We start from the raw sequence: 18,491 nt of genomic DNA, 5'->3' as shown, positions 1-18,491 counted from the left end.
GGTGTACAGAGATACAATTAGTAAATGTTTGATAACTTTCTAAATAGCATATTAAAAAGAATGAGTCTCGAAGCAAAATTATTTTGAAACCACTATTTAACTGAATAAAATATTTTTTGAATGCGTCGAACTGCAGGAAATATTTTTCAACAATGTCTGATGTGGGCACACAATTTTAAGTTAGATTTTTTAGTTTTGAAGAAGGACACTATTATTTAAGTGATATTTTTTTCAGTCATAATTAAATGCTTCATTTGAAGTGGATGCAGTCTGATGGGGCGTGGTCTTAGCAGAACCAAATATCTATTGTGTTACAGCAGGGAATAATATTATTAATATAAAAGAAAATGTACAAACGATAAAAAGAAGAAAACACATCATTACTTAAAAAGTTAGTTGCTGTTACTGAAAAAAATAAATATATGGTTTGCATGCTTAAAAGAGGAAGAAACTTTAATCGAAATGCATTAACTTTTTCAGGCGGAATTTTGAAATACATAACCAAAAGTGTTTTTATTTGGTAGACTGTGTACTATGGTAAAGAGTATCTTATAGAAAAAATTTCAAGTTTATAGGTGAGAAATTAAAAGAGTTATGACACGTCCAATAATCCGGACATATATTATTGAAATACATATTTCAGATGATAAAACGATGAAACATCAAACAAACTTCTTTGTAAAATAATCTCTAAACAATAATAAAACATAATATAAGCATTTGAAATGAATAATATAAGATTATATATTTTTAAAAAAAATCAGAAAAAAAAAAACTCGCTTTTGCGACGAGAATCCGTGGTTGGGAAAATGAGCCATTCCCATTCTCTCCCAACCCCTATTTTTTATGTTGTCAATCCCAAAATGAAAAAGTTCTTGTACAGATAATAATAAGCAGACCAAAGATTCAACTACGAAAAAATCGAGTAATTTATTCAATTAATAAATGATAAGCAGCTGTTTAAAGTTCATGTCCGATATACCGGATGTCACGTCTGAAAGGGGTAAGCCAAGTTTTTATTCTGTTGTGCTTGACAGCAGAATATGTTTCAGTGGTCTGCAATTATTTCTCTGTTATAATGCAAGTCAGGTGACAGGAGCTGTGTCCTACACGGATGCGAAACATGTAACTTGGATCCCTGCGCTCATTAATTCGTACTTGCTTGAAGAAAGAGGGTTGCTATGATAACACATAGTAAAATGAAATTTCTCTTCAAGTTCATTAATGATTTATATACAGCCTGTTCCACGAAATCGAGTTAAAATTTAAGAAATTACAGCACAAATACCAATAACCCACTTTCATCACAGAATCCAAGGTCAGGATTGAAGTTCAATGGGGATACAACATTTAGAAACTTGCTCCTGCAAACGTCAAAAGTCTATTTCTGGAGAATGACACTATAAGTATGTAAATGCACTATAAAAAAATTCCGAAACGTTACTAAATATTTCCGTGTAACGTTATGGGATTTCTGTGGTTTTTATCCGCTTCATTGAAAAATCAAGTATCTTTATCAAATAGTTTCCTGAATTGCTACAAGTCGCACAAATGCAGACTTCTCACTGTTGTAAAAAATATGTTTAGCTCCCAGTTTAAAGATTAACTGAGTGTATTTATAAAGTGTATCCGCTACAGTTCAGACTGATAAGGCGTCCAAAGTGCGCAAATCAGTCTATGGACTACGTAGCTTTGCAAGAATTGCTGGCGAGTAAAATTCTTGATACTTACTTGCAATTCTTTCTTAGCTGTGGCCATGTTTGTAATACTGCGTTTGGAGCTTTCCTCGAATTGCAGTATGGTGCCAAACTATTATAGTATGCCCACCTAAGCATACTCTAAAATCCCAGAGACACGACTGGCTGTAATCGGTAAGAGTTCTGAATATTTTAGGAAGCTTCCAGGGTAATTTCAGTAACGTTACTGAATTTTAGCGGAAAACGTTCCTGGTTTTTGTAAGATGTGCTACTGGAAGAAGTTGGGCACATTAGCTGCCCATTATTATCCGGGAACGTTTCTAAATCGTTTTTACTGTGTATGTGATACGAGTAAAAAATAAGACTTAAGAAGGCTCCCTTAGGTTAATACACAAAAATCGTTTATCCATCTTGGACATTTATCAATTTCAGTAAGAACATATAACAAGATGTTGGCCTTCACCAATAAGGGAATTTTAAAATGGCTAATTGCGAACGGAAACAGGTCAGAGGCTCAATGGTTGTACGCAGAGCAGTTCCTCATAGCTATCCTGGATTTTCAGAGGAATTTGGATAGATTATTTTATAGCTTGGTCATCGTGACACACCAGATATTTTGTGCTTGGATTTCTTTTTTGGAGACATCTAAAGGCTCTAATATGCATTAATTCCACAATGAACTTGAAGAAGACCCCGCGTTGAACTAAAATGTCTCCAATCATTTCTTTGCCGATGTACAGCGTCAAAAGTCATTTCCGGTTACTTACTGGAAATATAAGTCATTAAACATGCTTTTAAATATCAATCGTACTTTGAGTACTTCTGCCTTGTATAATAATGTCGCATACTAGGCCCTCTAGTGCATTTACGTTTCTACTACGACCACACATTTTTCAATGAAAATTGAGTTTTTGCATGTGTATCATGACCGCCTAATTCTTTGCCCCATTTAACGAAATTTCATTAAAATTGAAAAATAAAATGTCTTAATGTTTTAAAACCCAACATTTTGATATCCTAGTATCACAAGATTTCAATAATTTATTATGCTCCATTGATTATTGTAATATAGATATATTTAAGCAACTCTAGCTTAGCTACTAAACAGTAACCTTCAGAATTACTGGATTAAAAAATTAGCTGTCAAGAATGCTGCCAGCTAAATTGAAAAAAAAAAAAAAAAAAAAAAAAAACTATATAAATATGATATTACAATCTTGCCAACAGGTTGAAGCATGGGTCTTGTATAGTTTTTTTTTTCTTTTTTGAATTTAAATATACCAAACAGTGTAAAACGATGCAAAGTCAACCCATACAACTGCACGTTTGCTAAAACAACTACACATGTTGAGTACTTAAAACATTTACCTGAGATTGTTTTGATGAGGATTTCAATTCTTGAGTAATCATATCTTTTAGGTGAACCACCATCAACAGCAAGGACTCCAAGTTCAACAGTTGGTTCTGATGTCCCAACCTCCAAGGATCTAGCGAGTGTAAGAACTCCAGTTCGAGGTTCGATGATAAATCTTCCTCGAGGATCATCAGGTTGGTCCAGTTGGTAGTAGACCTCCGCGTTGTAAGGCAGGGGATCTTCATCAAGAGCCCGCACCCTGAGAACGGTTGCTCCAACCTTGGAACGAACATGTAGTTCGCCACGATATACGTCGTGTTCAAATACTGGAGGATGGACATTGAATTCAGTGACTGTCACCTGAAGCTGCTTCAATTTGGTTTCTCCTTGACTGATTGCAACGGCAATGATCTGTTGAAGATAAAAAGCAACTTTCATCAGAAATCGTTAATTTAAAATTGGAAAACAATAACTGTTACTGAAATCAATGCATATTTTCTTTAAGTAGCAAAACACGTACATAAATGGTTGAAAGGACTTTTCATGGTCGGAAGTATCTTGCCAACATTGTACGATAAATGCTAAGTGTTTTCTTATTCAATTGTAATAGTGAAGATACATAGGTATATAAATGAAAATGCATAGGTATTTATCTTCCTAAAGCCAAAGTCAAGAACCATTCGAAAAAAAATCTTTTTAACTGAGAAGTTTGTTTTTTTTCCTTACATTCAAACCAAATAAAATAATTTAAGCCGCTGGAAAGAAATTTGTTTGTTTAGGTTTATGCATTATAATCAAGCAACGTAGTTTTGACAAGCGAACAAACGCATTGTACGGGATATAAGCTCAAATTAAGGCACCATAATATTGATAATATATTAAAGGCATTCAAATATGATTTTAAATTAAACAAATACGGCATAATGTCTAGAACTGAGCATTTGCAGGTTTTCAGCTTCTCAAAATTTTGAATCGAAGCAATGGATATCGCCAGCTGAACAGAAGAGTAACAAATGCAGAATTAAAAAGTTTTCCTTAATTGTTTCCACCTCAACACTGTAGATAAACTGCACATCTAACAATTAGAACTCTCATACATATCGATGACGCTAAAACAGATTGTAGGACTTGCAATTTTCCCGTTTTTGAGATATAGCGTATAATGGTATATTTGAATGGCGTAAACCTGGGCAGTTAGCTATGAAATGCTTATAGGATTTTTAGGTACTCATTGATCATTCTCATAAATAGTGTATTAGGTTTCGATTCCGATACAAAATTTGGTGTCAAGTATGAAGCAGTCGGAATTCAGTTTCAATATTTTTAAAGGGGCGCGACATTTTTAAATAAAATTCGTACAAAAAAAAGTGAAGATACAAGATCTGTGTTCCAGTGAGCTCATAGTCGAACTAAACAATGTACATAGTTTTTTTTTTTTTAAACTATAAGGATAACCTTTTTAAGCTTGTTTTAAATTAAGTAACAAAGAAAAAAGGTTCTAGACTTTTTGGCATTTTGTCCTAATCTAAAAGTTAACTATTTTTAATTTAGTTATTCGATATATTTCGACAAAATGTTTTTTAAAGCTAACACACTATTCAGAAAACATCGGGATAAAAGTTTTCGCCTATTATTAAATTTTTGCTGTTTATTAAAGGATCAGCTAACTTACTAACTTTTAACGCATGAACGAAAAGAATCAAAATTTTTATGGGTTTTCTACAGTTAAATATTGCAGTTAACTTAGCAAGTTAAATTTAAACCTTCATATAAGAAATCATTTTTTAAGTCATTGTTATTTACCATTTAATTTTTGTGTGAATACTTTCTTATTTACAAAAAGTGGGAAATTACTGAGATATATTAACTATAGGTAATGTGCAAAAAATAATAATAAAGTAGTTATTTTTGAAAAGTTTCAGTTTTTAACTAAATTCTAGGTTTTGTATAATAACAAATATCCTTGAATTCTCTACTAGTTTTTAAAAAGTTTACAACAAAACAAATTTACGTGCTTCAATTTAAAAAAACGCATTATTTAAAATTGAAATGTGTCAGGCATATTGAGAGAACGTGTAAACATCAGATAAAGAAATATTATTGTCCATACTTAAACTCGTCATATCAACTACGAGCGTGACTTTCCAAAGCACTTTAATAGGACAATATCAATCGTTTAAGAGCTGTATGTCAACCAATCAACGACAATTAGCTCTCCGTTTTGTGATAAGGAATAAATATGTTCCTTGAATTCGGACACTTTGTCTATCACGAAAGGGAACAATCATAAATCACGTGATATCTCCCTTATCCATCCCGAAATCCTCCGGCATTAATTGGCAATCACTGTTACTCTCATTAAATGCTGGATTTGCAGTTCAAGCATTTACTGTCTTGTCCGTAGATGGGATTGTGTGCGAGCATTTGGCATGTGTTATCCGATGGTTTTGTGGAGGATCTGATATGCTGTGACAGGTTTTATCACACACATATTGAATGTTTGCCTATATAGGGTTAATTCTGTACTAAAGGAATGTAGTCAATGGTTGCTCTCAGTTTCATTGCGATTAAAAGCAGTTATGTTTGCAGCGTGCGGTATTGAACCAAATTGTGCAATTAAAATGTGCGATGATTGTCATAAAGAAAGTGGAATATTTAAATGTAATGTCTAGAAAAGTTATAGAGACATTGATAAAAAATGACAAATTTTTTTCGAAATATTAAAATTTAATTTATTTTTCAGACTTAAGGTTAATGAACAATTTATTCCTCTACAAAGTAAATTGCAATAAACATGCCAAGGGGACATTCCACGGAAAACGCTCATTTTGTTCCGCAATTATACTTTAAAATATTAATGAACAGATTTTTCTGCTTAAAAAATTACAAATGTATGTATGATTTCTTAAGCAAAAAGTTTCGTCATTACCCTTTAAACTGATTGCTTTTTAATGAAATATATGAACCGTTACGTGCGGGACAAAGGGTTGACTTTTTGGTGGAAAGGCCCTAAGGTAGTAAAAGTAAAATTAGGTAATCAAATCTATCAAATGGGGGCCGTTTAAAGGGAGTTATTACACTAAAACCTTAATTTTTTTGAGCAATCACGATTGCTAATTGTTTTCACTTGACCGTCCTTCATATTTGGTTCCTTTTTCAACCCCACCGTCCTCTGCAGGCGTGACTCCTCCCGGTAGCCGCTGCTCCTGGTCGGTGGTGTCCATGTCCTACACACACACACACACACACACACACACACACACACGTGCCTTTACACACATACACACGCCAACGTGCATACACACAGGTCTACGCACACACGCAAGCCTACACATACACAACTATACACACGTAACAGCCCAAGAGCAGGGACAGGAACCGTTTCTAGAAACAAGCGAATGGGGTAGTACCCAATGAGTAGGGTCTTGTCGCAACTCGTGATTGCGAAAAATACAATTTGAACTCAAAATTTCAGAATTCAAATTAATTTTCAATTTTTTTTATGTATTTAAAATATTAAAATCAAGAGCTCTCAAGTAACTCTGAATTCATGTTTCTTTATAGATTAAAAGTAGCTCAATAAATATTAATTATGCTGAGATGCAGTAAAATATAAGTGCATTTTTACTTTTAAACGCAATTCTATGAGCGTCAATTTAAAAAAATCATGTTATTTTTGCTAGAAAAATTATCTAAACATTATTTTGACATTTTTTTCATATTTTTTTATGCGTTCATAATTATAATGCGCAAAAAGTTTTGCAGCAGGACTCACACTTGTTCCTAACAGCTGTTTTTATGGTCAAAACACTTTCTTTTTTTCCTTTAAAAAGTCACTATTGGTAAAATTTTAATTAACTATGAAATGAACAAATTTTCCTAAATATTTTACTTCAGTAGACTTATAGATATCTCCTGAAAACACTGAAAATTGTAAGTTTCTATCATTGCAATATTTGAGAGAAAGATACATAAAGATTAGCACTGAAACATAATACGTACTTGCAAAGCATTAGATCCTACCAACGGTTTCAGCGTCATCGATATGTATGAGAAATATGTTTAAATTTTTTTCCCGTTAAAAACAAGTTCATACCATCACCTCGTTAGAGCTAAAACAACCAATGTCAATTGAGGCAGTGAAAAGCAAAGGAATGTAGGGTAAAGAACCCAGTAATTGGCACTTTAAGAGTTTGTCCTTGAACTTACCTCTGTTTTCAGTACTTAGAAAAAAAAATACTCTTTTGTAAATATTTTTGTATCAAAGAGTGCACATCTGTGCATCTATTTGGTTTACTAAAATTAAAAATATTTGAATCGATACTTTTATAAAAATATCCATATAAAAAGTTACCAAAATCACCAGTAATTGGCACCTGATACCCCAGTGTATGACACCTTGTGATCCAGTAATTGGCACATGTTAATAGAACCGGAAAATCACTTTATTTTTTACTTTTATATTACATACAAATTTTATCATCATAAGAAACATGAGTAATGTTAATGTAAAGTAGGTAATCTTTACTAATAATAAAGCAGAAAGTCTCCCTGTCGGCATCTCTGTCTGTCAGGATCTCTGTCTGTCAGGATCTCTCTCTGTCCGGATCTCTGTCTGTCTGGATCTCTGTGACGCGCATGGCGCCTAGCAAAGTTAGTTTGTATCATGGCGGTGTGCACCTCGAAGCGATGTTTCAAAAATTCGATGAGGTTCTTTTTCTATTCCAATTTTAAGCCCATTTTTCATATAAATTTGATAATATGGGGAAGAATGTGTTTATCTTTCTTCTTCTTTATCTTTACTAATAATAAACCTGGAAGTTTCTCTGTCTGGATCTCTCTCTGTCCGGATTTCTGTCTGTCTGTCAGTATCTCTGTGACGCGCATAGTGCCTAGACCGTTCGGCCGATTTTCATGAAATTTGGCACAGAATTAGTTTATAGCATGGGGATGTGCACCTCGAAGCGATTTTTTGAAAATTCGATTTTGTTCTTTTTCTATTACAATTTTAAGCCCTTTTTTATATAAATTTGATAATATGGGGGAGAATTTGTTTTCTTTATCTTTATCTTTACTAATAATAAAGCTGAAAGTCTCTCTGTCTGGATCTCTGTGAAGCGCATAGCGCCTAGACCGCTCCTCCGATTTTCATGAAATTTGGCAAAAAATTAGTTTGTAGCATGGAGGTGTGCACCTCGAAGCGATTTTTTGAAAATTCGATGTAGTTCTTTTTCTATTCCAATTTTAAGAACAAAATTATCATAAGATGGACGAGTAAATTACGAAATTATCATAACGCGGAACTGTAACATGGACACAAGCCAATTGGCGAGATACGAAATTATCATAACGTGAAACCGTAACATGAGTACAAGCCAATTGGAGAGAAAATTCGCCACACAGGCGAACCAAAAGACCTTTTAATTTTTCTATTACGGGCAAAGCCGTGCGGGTAAAACTAGTTTTATATAAATTAATGCTAAATCACTCTTCTTCATGTTGGAAAAGTATTTTAGAGAAATAAAAACATAAATTTGGAATGTTCCTTGGAAAAGATATTGAAATTAATGCTGTTTCATCCTTCGGTTTACAATTTTGATTTTACGAATGCTACCAAGTTAGTAAAGTAAGACACAACAACGTTAGAAGAAGCACAAATTTGCAAATTACAGCAGACACGTGTTTCGGCGTTACAGGGAACGCCTTTTTCAATGCAAAAAATAATGAGCTTATGGATGAAAAGACATCCGACAAAACGGCTTCGCTTTTGTAAATAACTAATCGCGTAAGGTGAGAAAAATATTGTTTTGGCTCTCCTGAAAAGAGCGAATTTTTACATTCGTTAATTTAGCATAGAGCCGAAGATATTTTTATTCATAAATCTTTTTTTCTCATTAAAGATTTTGGGACGTGTTACCCCCAAAACTTGTGTCCTCAACTCTAATATTCGCAACTTTAACACTGTTTCTGTTACTTCTTCACATCTCATCCCTGATATTTACAGTGCTGGCCAAATTATTAGACTAAAGAGTTATTTTTTTGTTTTTTGTACAGTATTTGTACTAAAATACTATTTATTTTACTGTTAAAGTACAGTACATACTGTACACTGATTATTACGTTATTTTAGCATAACATAACGTTTTGCATGTGGCAGCACTGTCTGCTTTGTTTATGTTCTTTGTTTATCTACCTACCAGGAACATAACCTCAATCAGCTTAAACAGTTCACTAGTTATTTTTATTTGTGTGTTCTGTTATATTTAAAGTTAGTTTTAGGTAATTAGTGAGTATGTGTATGTGAATATATATAATAGTAAGTATAAACAATTTATTACCTCCTTTTTTAAAAATTTAAAAAATGGTATACACCTTGTGAAAAGTAAAGACTTAAAATACTCATCAAAACAAGGGAATGCATACTAAATATTATATAATTTTTTAACTGTTCGGTAACGTGTCTATAGTTATGTAATCAATAAATAATTTGCTTTTAAAACAGTCTTAGTCTAATAATTTGGTCAGAACTAGCTCCAGCAAACAGTTCAAATAGTACATCTTATACAAATAAAATTTAAATGCAATGTTTTGCAAATTCATATTTCTTGTCGATACTTTTGCCTTGTAAAAAAATATTAGCTAAAAATTAATAAAAAAGGTTTTCATACATTTCATGATTTTTTCTAATACATTTTAATAATTAAATCAATCTCTAGCAGACGAATACTTAAAATTAAATATATTTCTTTTACATTAAGATTTTATCCAGTGATAATAAATACATTATTTTTCCCCATGATTGAATGAATTTGTATTACATTCACTAAAGGTTATACTAAAGCAAATTGAAACATGAGATTTTTCAACAGGAATTCATAATTAATTTAAGTGCCTTCGTTTTTAATAGAAATGTTTAGAATTCGAATTAAATCCAACTGTATTTTAATAAACATGCTTTTCGACGAATAGGATTATTATTTCGTTTATTTTTTAAATTCTATCATTTGACGTGAAACGTTAGATTCAATGGAGGTTGGTGAATTTATGTTTAACAATCATTCCATTCATTCTGTACTCTTAACTAATTGGACTTTTCCATTTTACTTGAAGAGATGTTTCAAAATGGCTAGTATAAAAGGATTTGAAAGAAATGTTATTACATTCCTTATTCAAAGGTAGTTTTTTGTTTACTCAAATCGATTATTGAATCTTTATCGTATTCTAGTCTGATTTTTGAAGAACTTCTGCGAAATCAGGAAAATATGTTTCAATGGAATAAGTTAAACAACCTTATACTTGAGCATAGTTTAAGCAAATATTTGCATGGAAATGTTTAAAATTGGATAATTTTTATGGTCAATGTTTCTTTTCTTCTTATTTTTTGCTTTTTTTGAATACAAAGCACGCACTGATAGAATGTAAACATATTATTAACTTTTTAAGAAGTTAAATGCAATGATCCTAAAATGCTTCAATTGCAGCTGATCATTTTTGCGAATAATTTATATTTTTACAATTGAACTATGCATTTTGTAACATTCAAAGCAAAGTATATAAAAGATCCTTTTACTTGAATTATTGTAAATTTTAAGCTGAATTTAATGTTAATTGAATTTCCAATACACATGTTTGATAATCTAAAAAATAAATAAAACATGGCAACTTGCTGACAATAATGAATATAGCATGTCAGTCTGGTTCCATGTTTTTACCTTTTTTAAATCATCCAAAATATATTTCGGGCATTCCATTATTAAATTAAACTTATATTAAGAAATACAATAATCCCGAGGAAAAATTCTTCTACAAAACTTATATTTTGCGTTTAATGTTACGACAAAATACTTACTTTTTTGGTTTTGAAAGTGTTAGTTGTTCGTAGGTTTTCTTCTACTACTATTCCATAGAATTAAAACAAAGTTTTCTAGATTTACCAAACTGCTGCGTTAAATGTTAAAACTAAGCAAGTCTAAAACTTCTCCACCTACTGGAAGAACTAGAAATAAATTATAACATTTTATTTGGACATAAACCCTGCTCTACCACTCTCTCAACTCTCACTATCTCTAAAAGCGTATAATTCATAATATTATACACTCTTATTATGGGATGTTGCAGTGTTTGATAATAAAATCTGGGATAATCTCCAAAACATCATCAAATCCTTTAGCAATTTGTAACAAATGCTTAACATCAACCAAATCAAATGACGTGTAAAATCTGGCTGTGAAATGTTATCATTTGGTATAAATAAATGTTTTGATTGTCAATCATTCGAAACAATGCTTGGTACAGCTGTTAAGTAGTTGATAATTAAGACATAGCTTTTGAAAGGAACCGTTAAATTTTACTAGGTTAATTTTTTTCTAGATATAAATGCTTTATGCGCAACAACTGTATGTTTTTCAAGGAATGGAATATGAAAAGAACATTGCAATTGTTTTCTATAAATAGTATTTCCATTTAGTAGATTTAACTATTGACTTGCTTAAGAAAAATACAATTTATGAAACGTTTCGGCATTAGGAAATTTCTCAGGAGCAGTGTTTAAACTATCTGAAATTGGAAAAAACCTTAAACGCGTAGAAAAAAAAAATTTTCTTTCGCAAACAACACAGCTTTTTGTTCTGTACGAGTACTCTTTGCATTCCAATAATTTAAATAAAGTATTCTAAATATACTTATTGTCAAAAGTTAATCACGGAAGTAAAAATATTAATTTCCGGAAAGACATCTAGAACCGACAACATCCGGGCTCTGATATAGACTTGTTGCTCGAACTACAATTTCAAGAGTGAAACACAAAAGAGCCCCACATACTTTACAGTTCGTATTTTTCCCGGATGATGTTGCGGGCCTCCTTAATGTTTTGTGATTTTTACTTTTAAAGTTACGTTTCTCAGTTAGCGTAAAAATAAAATTAGCTGGCATTTTTGTCTGTGCAGTTTCATTTAACACAGTTGACAAAAACACAAAATGTTTTGCAGCGTGAACAAAATGATCATTTTTTCTGAGTGTGCGACTATATGAAATATAATAAAACCGTTTGGTTAGTTTGTACACAGAGTTTATTAATCATTGATGTTTTGAAAACTATGAGTTTTTCTTTGAACAAAATACATTAAAGGGTAAAATAGCCATATTTTGTCCCCGTGGCCAATTTCGTTCCCCTACGTTTACCTGGTCTGACACTAGGTGTCGTCACTGGTGATATTTTTTCTGGTTGCGGTCAATAATACTATATATTTGTTGACGATTCATGAGTCTAGTCTCCTGCATTATCATTCGGAGGCACTTATTCTGATTTTTGAAAACTTGAGTTATCTTATATCTATTCGTAAATACTCATTTCATATATTAAAATGCGATTGTTTGGTTGTATTTGACAGATTTGTTTAAGATGTAAAATGAATGACCTGAGCGTTTTGCTATGCAAGGTTCACTTCACTTAGAGCAAGAAGCCACCATATTGGAAAATATGATGTTACGGCTTTTTAACCTATCGAGATTGAAGTAAAAGACGTTGATGCATAGTATCGTTTGGTGCTAAAAACGCTTTTTTGAAGACAAACATGTAAAAATATATGTACGTTGACCTCAATACGCTTTGCGACAAACACAAAACGCACTGGGGCGGAAAAAACCATTTATGACGCTTGTTGGGTAGCTTTAAAAAGCAAAGTTACATTTTTTTAATGAAATAATTTGTAAAAGAATGCACATTTTGTGATGTTTTCTTTGATACAACTTTTAAACCATATTTGTTTATTACCTGGGTTTAACACAATATTACCTCTTTTAGAAGAGGTATTGTAGGGGGAAAGAGAATAGGACAACAGTTTTCAATTATCGTTAAAGCGTATTTTTTAAAACACTTTCTTCAATGAAACAAATTGTGCTTCATTTATTTAAACTTTAGTTGGAGATGTTGTACAGGGGTTTCAGTTAACAGTTTCAAAACTCCTAAGAATGGTAAGGTGCATCGTGACGACTCAAAATCATATTGTAATGCAGTGTCGGAAATGATTTTCCGACCCGATAAATTTGAGATATGCTAGGAGTATTCCTGACTGTTCGGAGTTCCATGCGCCGAAGGTGCGAGGTGTGCATTGCAGCCGGTTGAAAAAATTTCGAACACTTATTTAAACCCATCTAAATTTTTCTTTTTTGCACGCATTTTTAGAAAGATTTTTTATTTTCGGTCTTTTTTTTTTATGGTGCTTCTGTGTTCATTTGCACTTCAGAGAAACATTTCCGACCCCACATTGCTATATGATTTCAAGTCGCCATGATGCACCCTACTCTCTTAGGAGTTTTGAAACTGTTAACTGAAATATCCTGTATATATATATATATATATATATATATATATATATATATATATATATATATATATATATATATATATATATATATATATATATATATATATATATATATATTAATCGAATGATCGTAACATATGCTACTCAGAGGTCAAAAAGTTAGGGGAACGAAGTATGGCGCCTTTACTCTATTATATCCTTCAAACCGTAGAGGAACAACAGAAAAAAACTTAAATTTAGAACTAAAACTATATTTAAGAAAAGACGGAAATTATAAGAACTAGAAAGATAAGGAATAGTTTAAGCGTGACTTAAATAGTTTGTAGCTAAAATAACGTTTGTTTCAGTAACAACACGTGTTAAATTTTGCAAAATTAAATTGCATAGACATGCTTTAAAATTACATACATAACGAGAAAATTCACTTAAGGAAACGCTTTCAACTAGATCAGTAAACACAATTATTATTTAAATTTAATATGCATTTACTTTGTTAAATAGACTTATATTACAACTACTGATAAGTTTTGGTCTAAGATGTGTTACAACAGAAATTATAAGGAATTGGATAAACCTTTTGCAATAAAGTTGAATTTTTCGGTTCGAAAGCCGAACTCTAGATCTGTAAGTGGAACGGTTATCCAGCAGCATGACTGAAAAACCAACCAGAATGAAGTTATCCAGCATCATAATTGAATAACCAACCAGAATGAAGTTATGAAGCATCATGACTGAATAACCAACCAGAATAAAGTTCCGAACTCTAAATATGTAAGTGGAACAGTTATCCAGCAGCATGACTTAATAACCAACCAGAATGAAGTTATCCAGCAGCGTGACTAAATATATGTATCGCAAAATATAAAATACGAAACAAAACGCAGTTGCCCATCCATTCATAAATTCTTGTAGTGAAGTATGGTTAAAGGAGGGAAGCAAATTCTGAAAAACTTTCAATTATCCAAGGATACCATTGAAAAAATTAAAATTTACGCTAAATGAGACTTAAACATGCTTCAAAGGACTGCAGTCTGATTACTCCAAGGCTACAGAATATATTATGACACATCTAAAATAATGATAAAATATTATTCGATTCGCAATCAATAACAAATAATTCACAAGAGTAATGTATTTCATTGCCTTTTTGTCAAATAGAAATTATTTCTAGAGTTATCCAACTTTTTTTTCTTTAAAATTGTAACCTTTAAAGCATATTTACATTTAGTAACCCAAGATAGAAGCATAAAATTATTAAACTGTACAAATGTTTTAAGAAAAGTAAAAACTATTTCTATGTTAGTTTAATGGTAAAGAACGTATAACTGTTATTTTTATGAGTATAAAACAATAAGCTAAAACAAAATTATTGAAGTTCTTTTTAAACAACATTTTTTGAACTAAAATATTTTATTAAACAACTTCAGAAAAAACGATATTTTTTTAACGTATTCATTAATGATAGAAGTCGTAACTTTTATACTAGCTAATTGGCAATCCAGTTTTGTTTCAAACAATATTTCAGTATTGATTTTCTTAAGGATCATAAAATATTCCTTATTAGCTTCAACGTTGATCAACTTGTTTCTGAGTCCTGAAAATGAACTGAAAATACGTAGTTGCAGTACTGATTTAGCCTTTGAAATCAATTGGAAAAAAGCAAATGCTTCAACGCAATTAAATTTACTGAACAAATTGCTTTTACAACGTAACTACGAGGGGACATTTTATTGGAAAGTTGCTAGTTAGTTATAACTAACATTTTAAATTATTTTCATGTTCATCATTTGTTATGCTAAGTATTTGAAATGCAACGTCATATGTTTCACTTTTCCTGGAACTTAAAAAATTTATACCATCTTTAAAAATCGATGTCTTAAAGCTAACTTTAAGACCCTTATTTTCCAACTAATCAGTTAGAATAAGGAAAAAAACTTTTTAAATGTTTGTTTTTACTTTTCTAAAAATTCAGATAAATATTGAATCTCTATAAACTGTGTTTTATTTATACTAAGGGATAAGGAAATGAACACAAATACGAAGTTTGGCATTTACTGTTATAAAAAGTAAAATTAATAATATACTTATTGTTTATGTTTAGAAATCCAGGATATTGATTTCGAAAAAACTTTTTTTTTTTTTTTACCCTAAAGCGAATCTAGTTTTTTCCTATGGGTTTTCTAAATTTTCCTCTAATTCTTACGACTTACAGATTTTAGTTTCAAACTGATTTTAGCGATACTTCTTAGTTTCTTAATGTATAATGTATTGCTTGAAATTTCTCTAAATTATGTTTAAATATAAATATACAGTGCCAGCAAAAAAAAAAAAAAACTTTACATTTAGTTGGCAATTAAAAACTTAGCATGCAAACTTCTTGTGCTGATTTTATTTGGCTTGCTCCATAGTTATTTGGTCGAACACCAAATATACGTCGGGATTGTGGCCGAATATTTGTTATTTGGTCAATTTACAAGGGAGCATGCCAAGTAAAATAAGACAAGAAAAAAGTTATGTAAATTTTTTAATTGCTACCCAAATGTAAAGATTTTTTTTTTGCCAGCACTGTACAAACTATGTAGAATTAATTTTTGTATTTTTGTGAAAGTTTCTCTTATACCCAAGGAAATATAAGCATTTCTTTCAAAATTACAAATTTTATTTTAAGATTTTCGGTTCATAGCACGCGGAGTTTTCCGTCAACCGTTACTAAACTTTCAGAATATTTGACAGCATACAAGAAAAATATAATAAAATTTGATTTTAAAATATTGAAAATTTGTTGAAATATGAGCGTTTTAAGCAGTTGAGTTTTCACTGCGCATGCGCGAAAGATATCAATTTATAACCTTCATAATCTAAAGTCCAGATAGATTCTACACCCTGTGATAAAATTCCAGCTCGATAGCCTGAAATTTCAAAAAGTTATCAGCGATCTAATGAACCGAATTTCAATAATTCTTGGATAAGCAACGAATCGTAAGGGGTCGTTCACAAACTGATAACACTTGCCTGCCGTCATTCAGTGTGGTTAGCGATAAAAACAGATTATTTGCGAACGATTCCTCACGAGTCGTTGCCCATCAAAGAATTATTGAAAATCGATTCATTAGATCGCTGATAACTTTTTAAATTTTTAAGATATCGAGCTGGAATTTTATCACGAGGTGAAGAATCTATCTGGGCTTTGGGTTATGAAGGTTATAAATTGATATCTTTCGCGCATGCGCAGTGAAAACTCAACTGCTTCAAACGTTCATATTTCATCAAATTTTAAATATTTTAACTTCAAATATTGTTATTATGTGTCTCTTGTATGCTGTCAAATATTCTGAAAGTTTAATAACGATTGACGGAAAACTCTGCGTGCTATAAGTCGAAAACCTTAAAGTAAAATCTGCATTTTTGAAAGAAATACTTATACCTCCGTAGGTATAAGAGATACTTTCACAAAAATATAAAAGTAAATTCTACATAGTTTGTACAGTGCTGGCAAAAAACAAAATCTTTACATTTGGGTAGCAATTAAAAATTTTGCATAACTTTTTCTTGTCGTGATTTTATTTGGCATGCTCCCTTATGAATTGGCCGAATACCAAATATTCGGCCACAATCCAGACGAAAATTCGGCATTTGATCAAATAACTAGGGAGCATGCCAAGTAAAATCATAAAAAGCAATTTTTATGAAAAGTTTTTACTCTTTGTTCTTTCAAAATCATGCTCGGAGACTTTTTTTCGCACTTTTTTTGTTTAATGTCGATAACACTCATTTATTTAAGAAATAAAATTAGCAATAATAAATGTTCTATATAGGAGCCGTTTAGAGCAAATATGATGTAAGTCAGTAAATACGATATTAAATAATTGAATGCTTTAGACGGTATTTTTGGACAAAACACTGATGCTGTTCTGTGTTACGATTGCTGTCAATCGTAAAATGGTTGAACCTAAAGTAAAATCACTTTCACATTAAGTAGAATCAGGTTAAAAGTAATAATGACTTACACCTTTTTTTGCTCTGAACGGCTAATATAAAAATAACACATGAACTTTGAATGTAAATATATGTTTTTACTTTAAATTCCGAGCATGTTTCAAAGAAAAAAATCCCTCATTCTTCAAAGAGGGTTGTAGATTAGTTTTTGCTAGTTGTGACTTCCACTGATTGCTGCATGATATAAATGTTTGCACCATTGATTTGAAGCTTCAGTATTTTCCTCTTTTGCATATTATTGATTTCCGATGTTTAGTAATCAAACATGGAGGCATAGCATCGGGCATTTGTGAAACAAAACTGTAAATGATTTTTTTTAGATATAATCAAACTCCTTTCATCTTTTTTATTTTGACAATCATTGCTTTCTGCTTTTAGCGTCATTGCTTCTTAAAGTATTTGAACCTCGTTAACTGGAGCCGGGAACAATTCATACTTTATATTATATTTAGCATGGGGCCCGATTAAAAGATCAAGGAGCCCTAGGCTAATCTGTTTTCGGGGCCCGCTGTAGTCAAACCTTATAATTTGAGCCATTGGCAAAAACAGTTTTAGCCATTTGTGGTCCCCTAAAAAATGCTGGCCTTAGGTCCCAAATATTTTTTGCACAAACTCATACTTCTGGTATATTTTTCTTTTGGAAGTGACTCTCATTTTTGCAGACTATAGTTAGTGTTGGCACAGTTTTTGCGCTGTTTTTGATGATTTCACATACAACAGGGGAAAAAAAGGATTCATTTCTATCAATGAGACAAAAAGAGTCAAATACGTATGTTCGAGAAATATAATAACTACATCAAGTACTTACAAGTGTACTACTTACTTTCAATGAATAAAAACCTGTAGACACTAATACAATGATCCCGCATGGTAGCGTTAAACTTAGGGGTTTAATCTCAGTAGCAGAAACAACGCGACGTGCGACACCCGTCGCAGATTCTTGACGAAGTCTTGATTATTTCTGAGTTAAACAATTTTTTATTTGCTTTCTTCTCGATGTGTGGAGTTTAAAGTAGAAAAATACAGTTCAAAATGACACAGGAAGAAAAAAGTTTAATGTAATAATAATAAGTTCGTAGTCCTCTGGTGTGTGTGAAGCTGACTAGCTTCTCTACATAA

The 18,491-nt window shown here is 31.5% G+C and overlaps 1 protein-coding gene across 1 annotated transcript in view; it reads right to left on the bottom strand.

The window, feature by feature from the left end:
* Window positions 1-18,491, bottom strand: part of LOC129230455 (uncharacterized) — a 192,830-nt gene that overhangs the window by 149,316 nt on the left and 25,023 nt on the right. The window contains exon 3 of the mRNA XM_054864853.1: window positions 3,066-3,462. Within this exon, the coding sequence (XP_054720828.1) occupies window positions 3,066-3,462 (397 nt within the window). The remainder of the gene's footprint in view (window positions 1-3,065; window positions 3,463-18,491) is intronic.

The sequence above is a fragment of the Uloborus diversus genome, chromosome 9, assembly GCF_026930045.1.
Source record: "Uloborus diversus isolate 005 chromosome 9, Udiv.v.3.1, whole genome shotgun sequence".
Classification (NCBI taxonomy): Eukaryota; Metazoa; Arthropoda; class Arachnida; order Araneae; family Uloboridae; genus Uloborus; species Uloborus diversus.
This window is presented reverse-complemented; position numbering and strand designations above follow the sequence as displayed.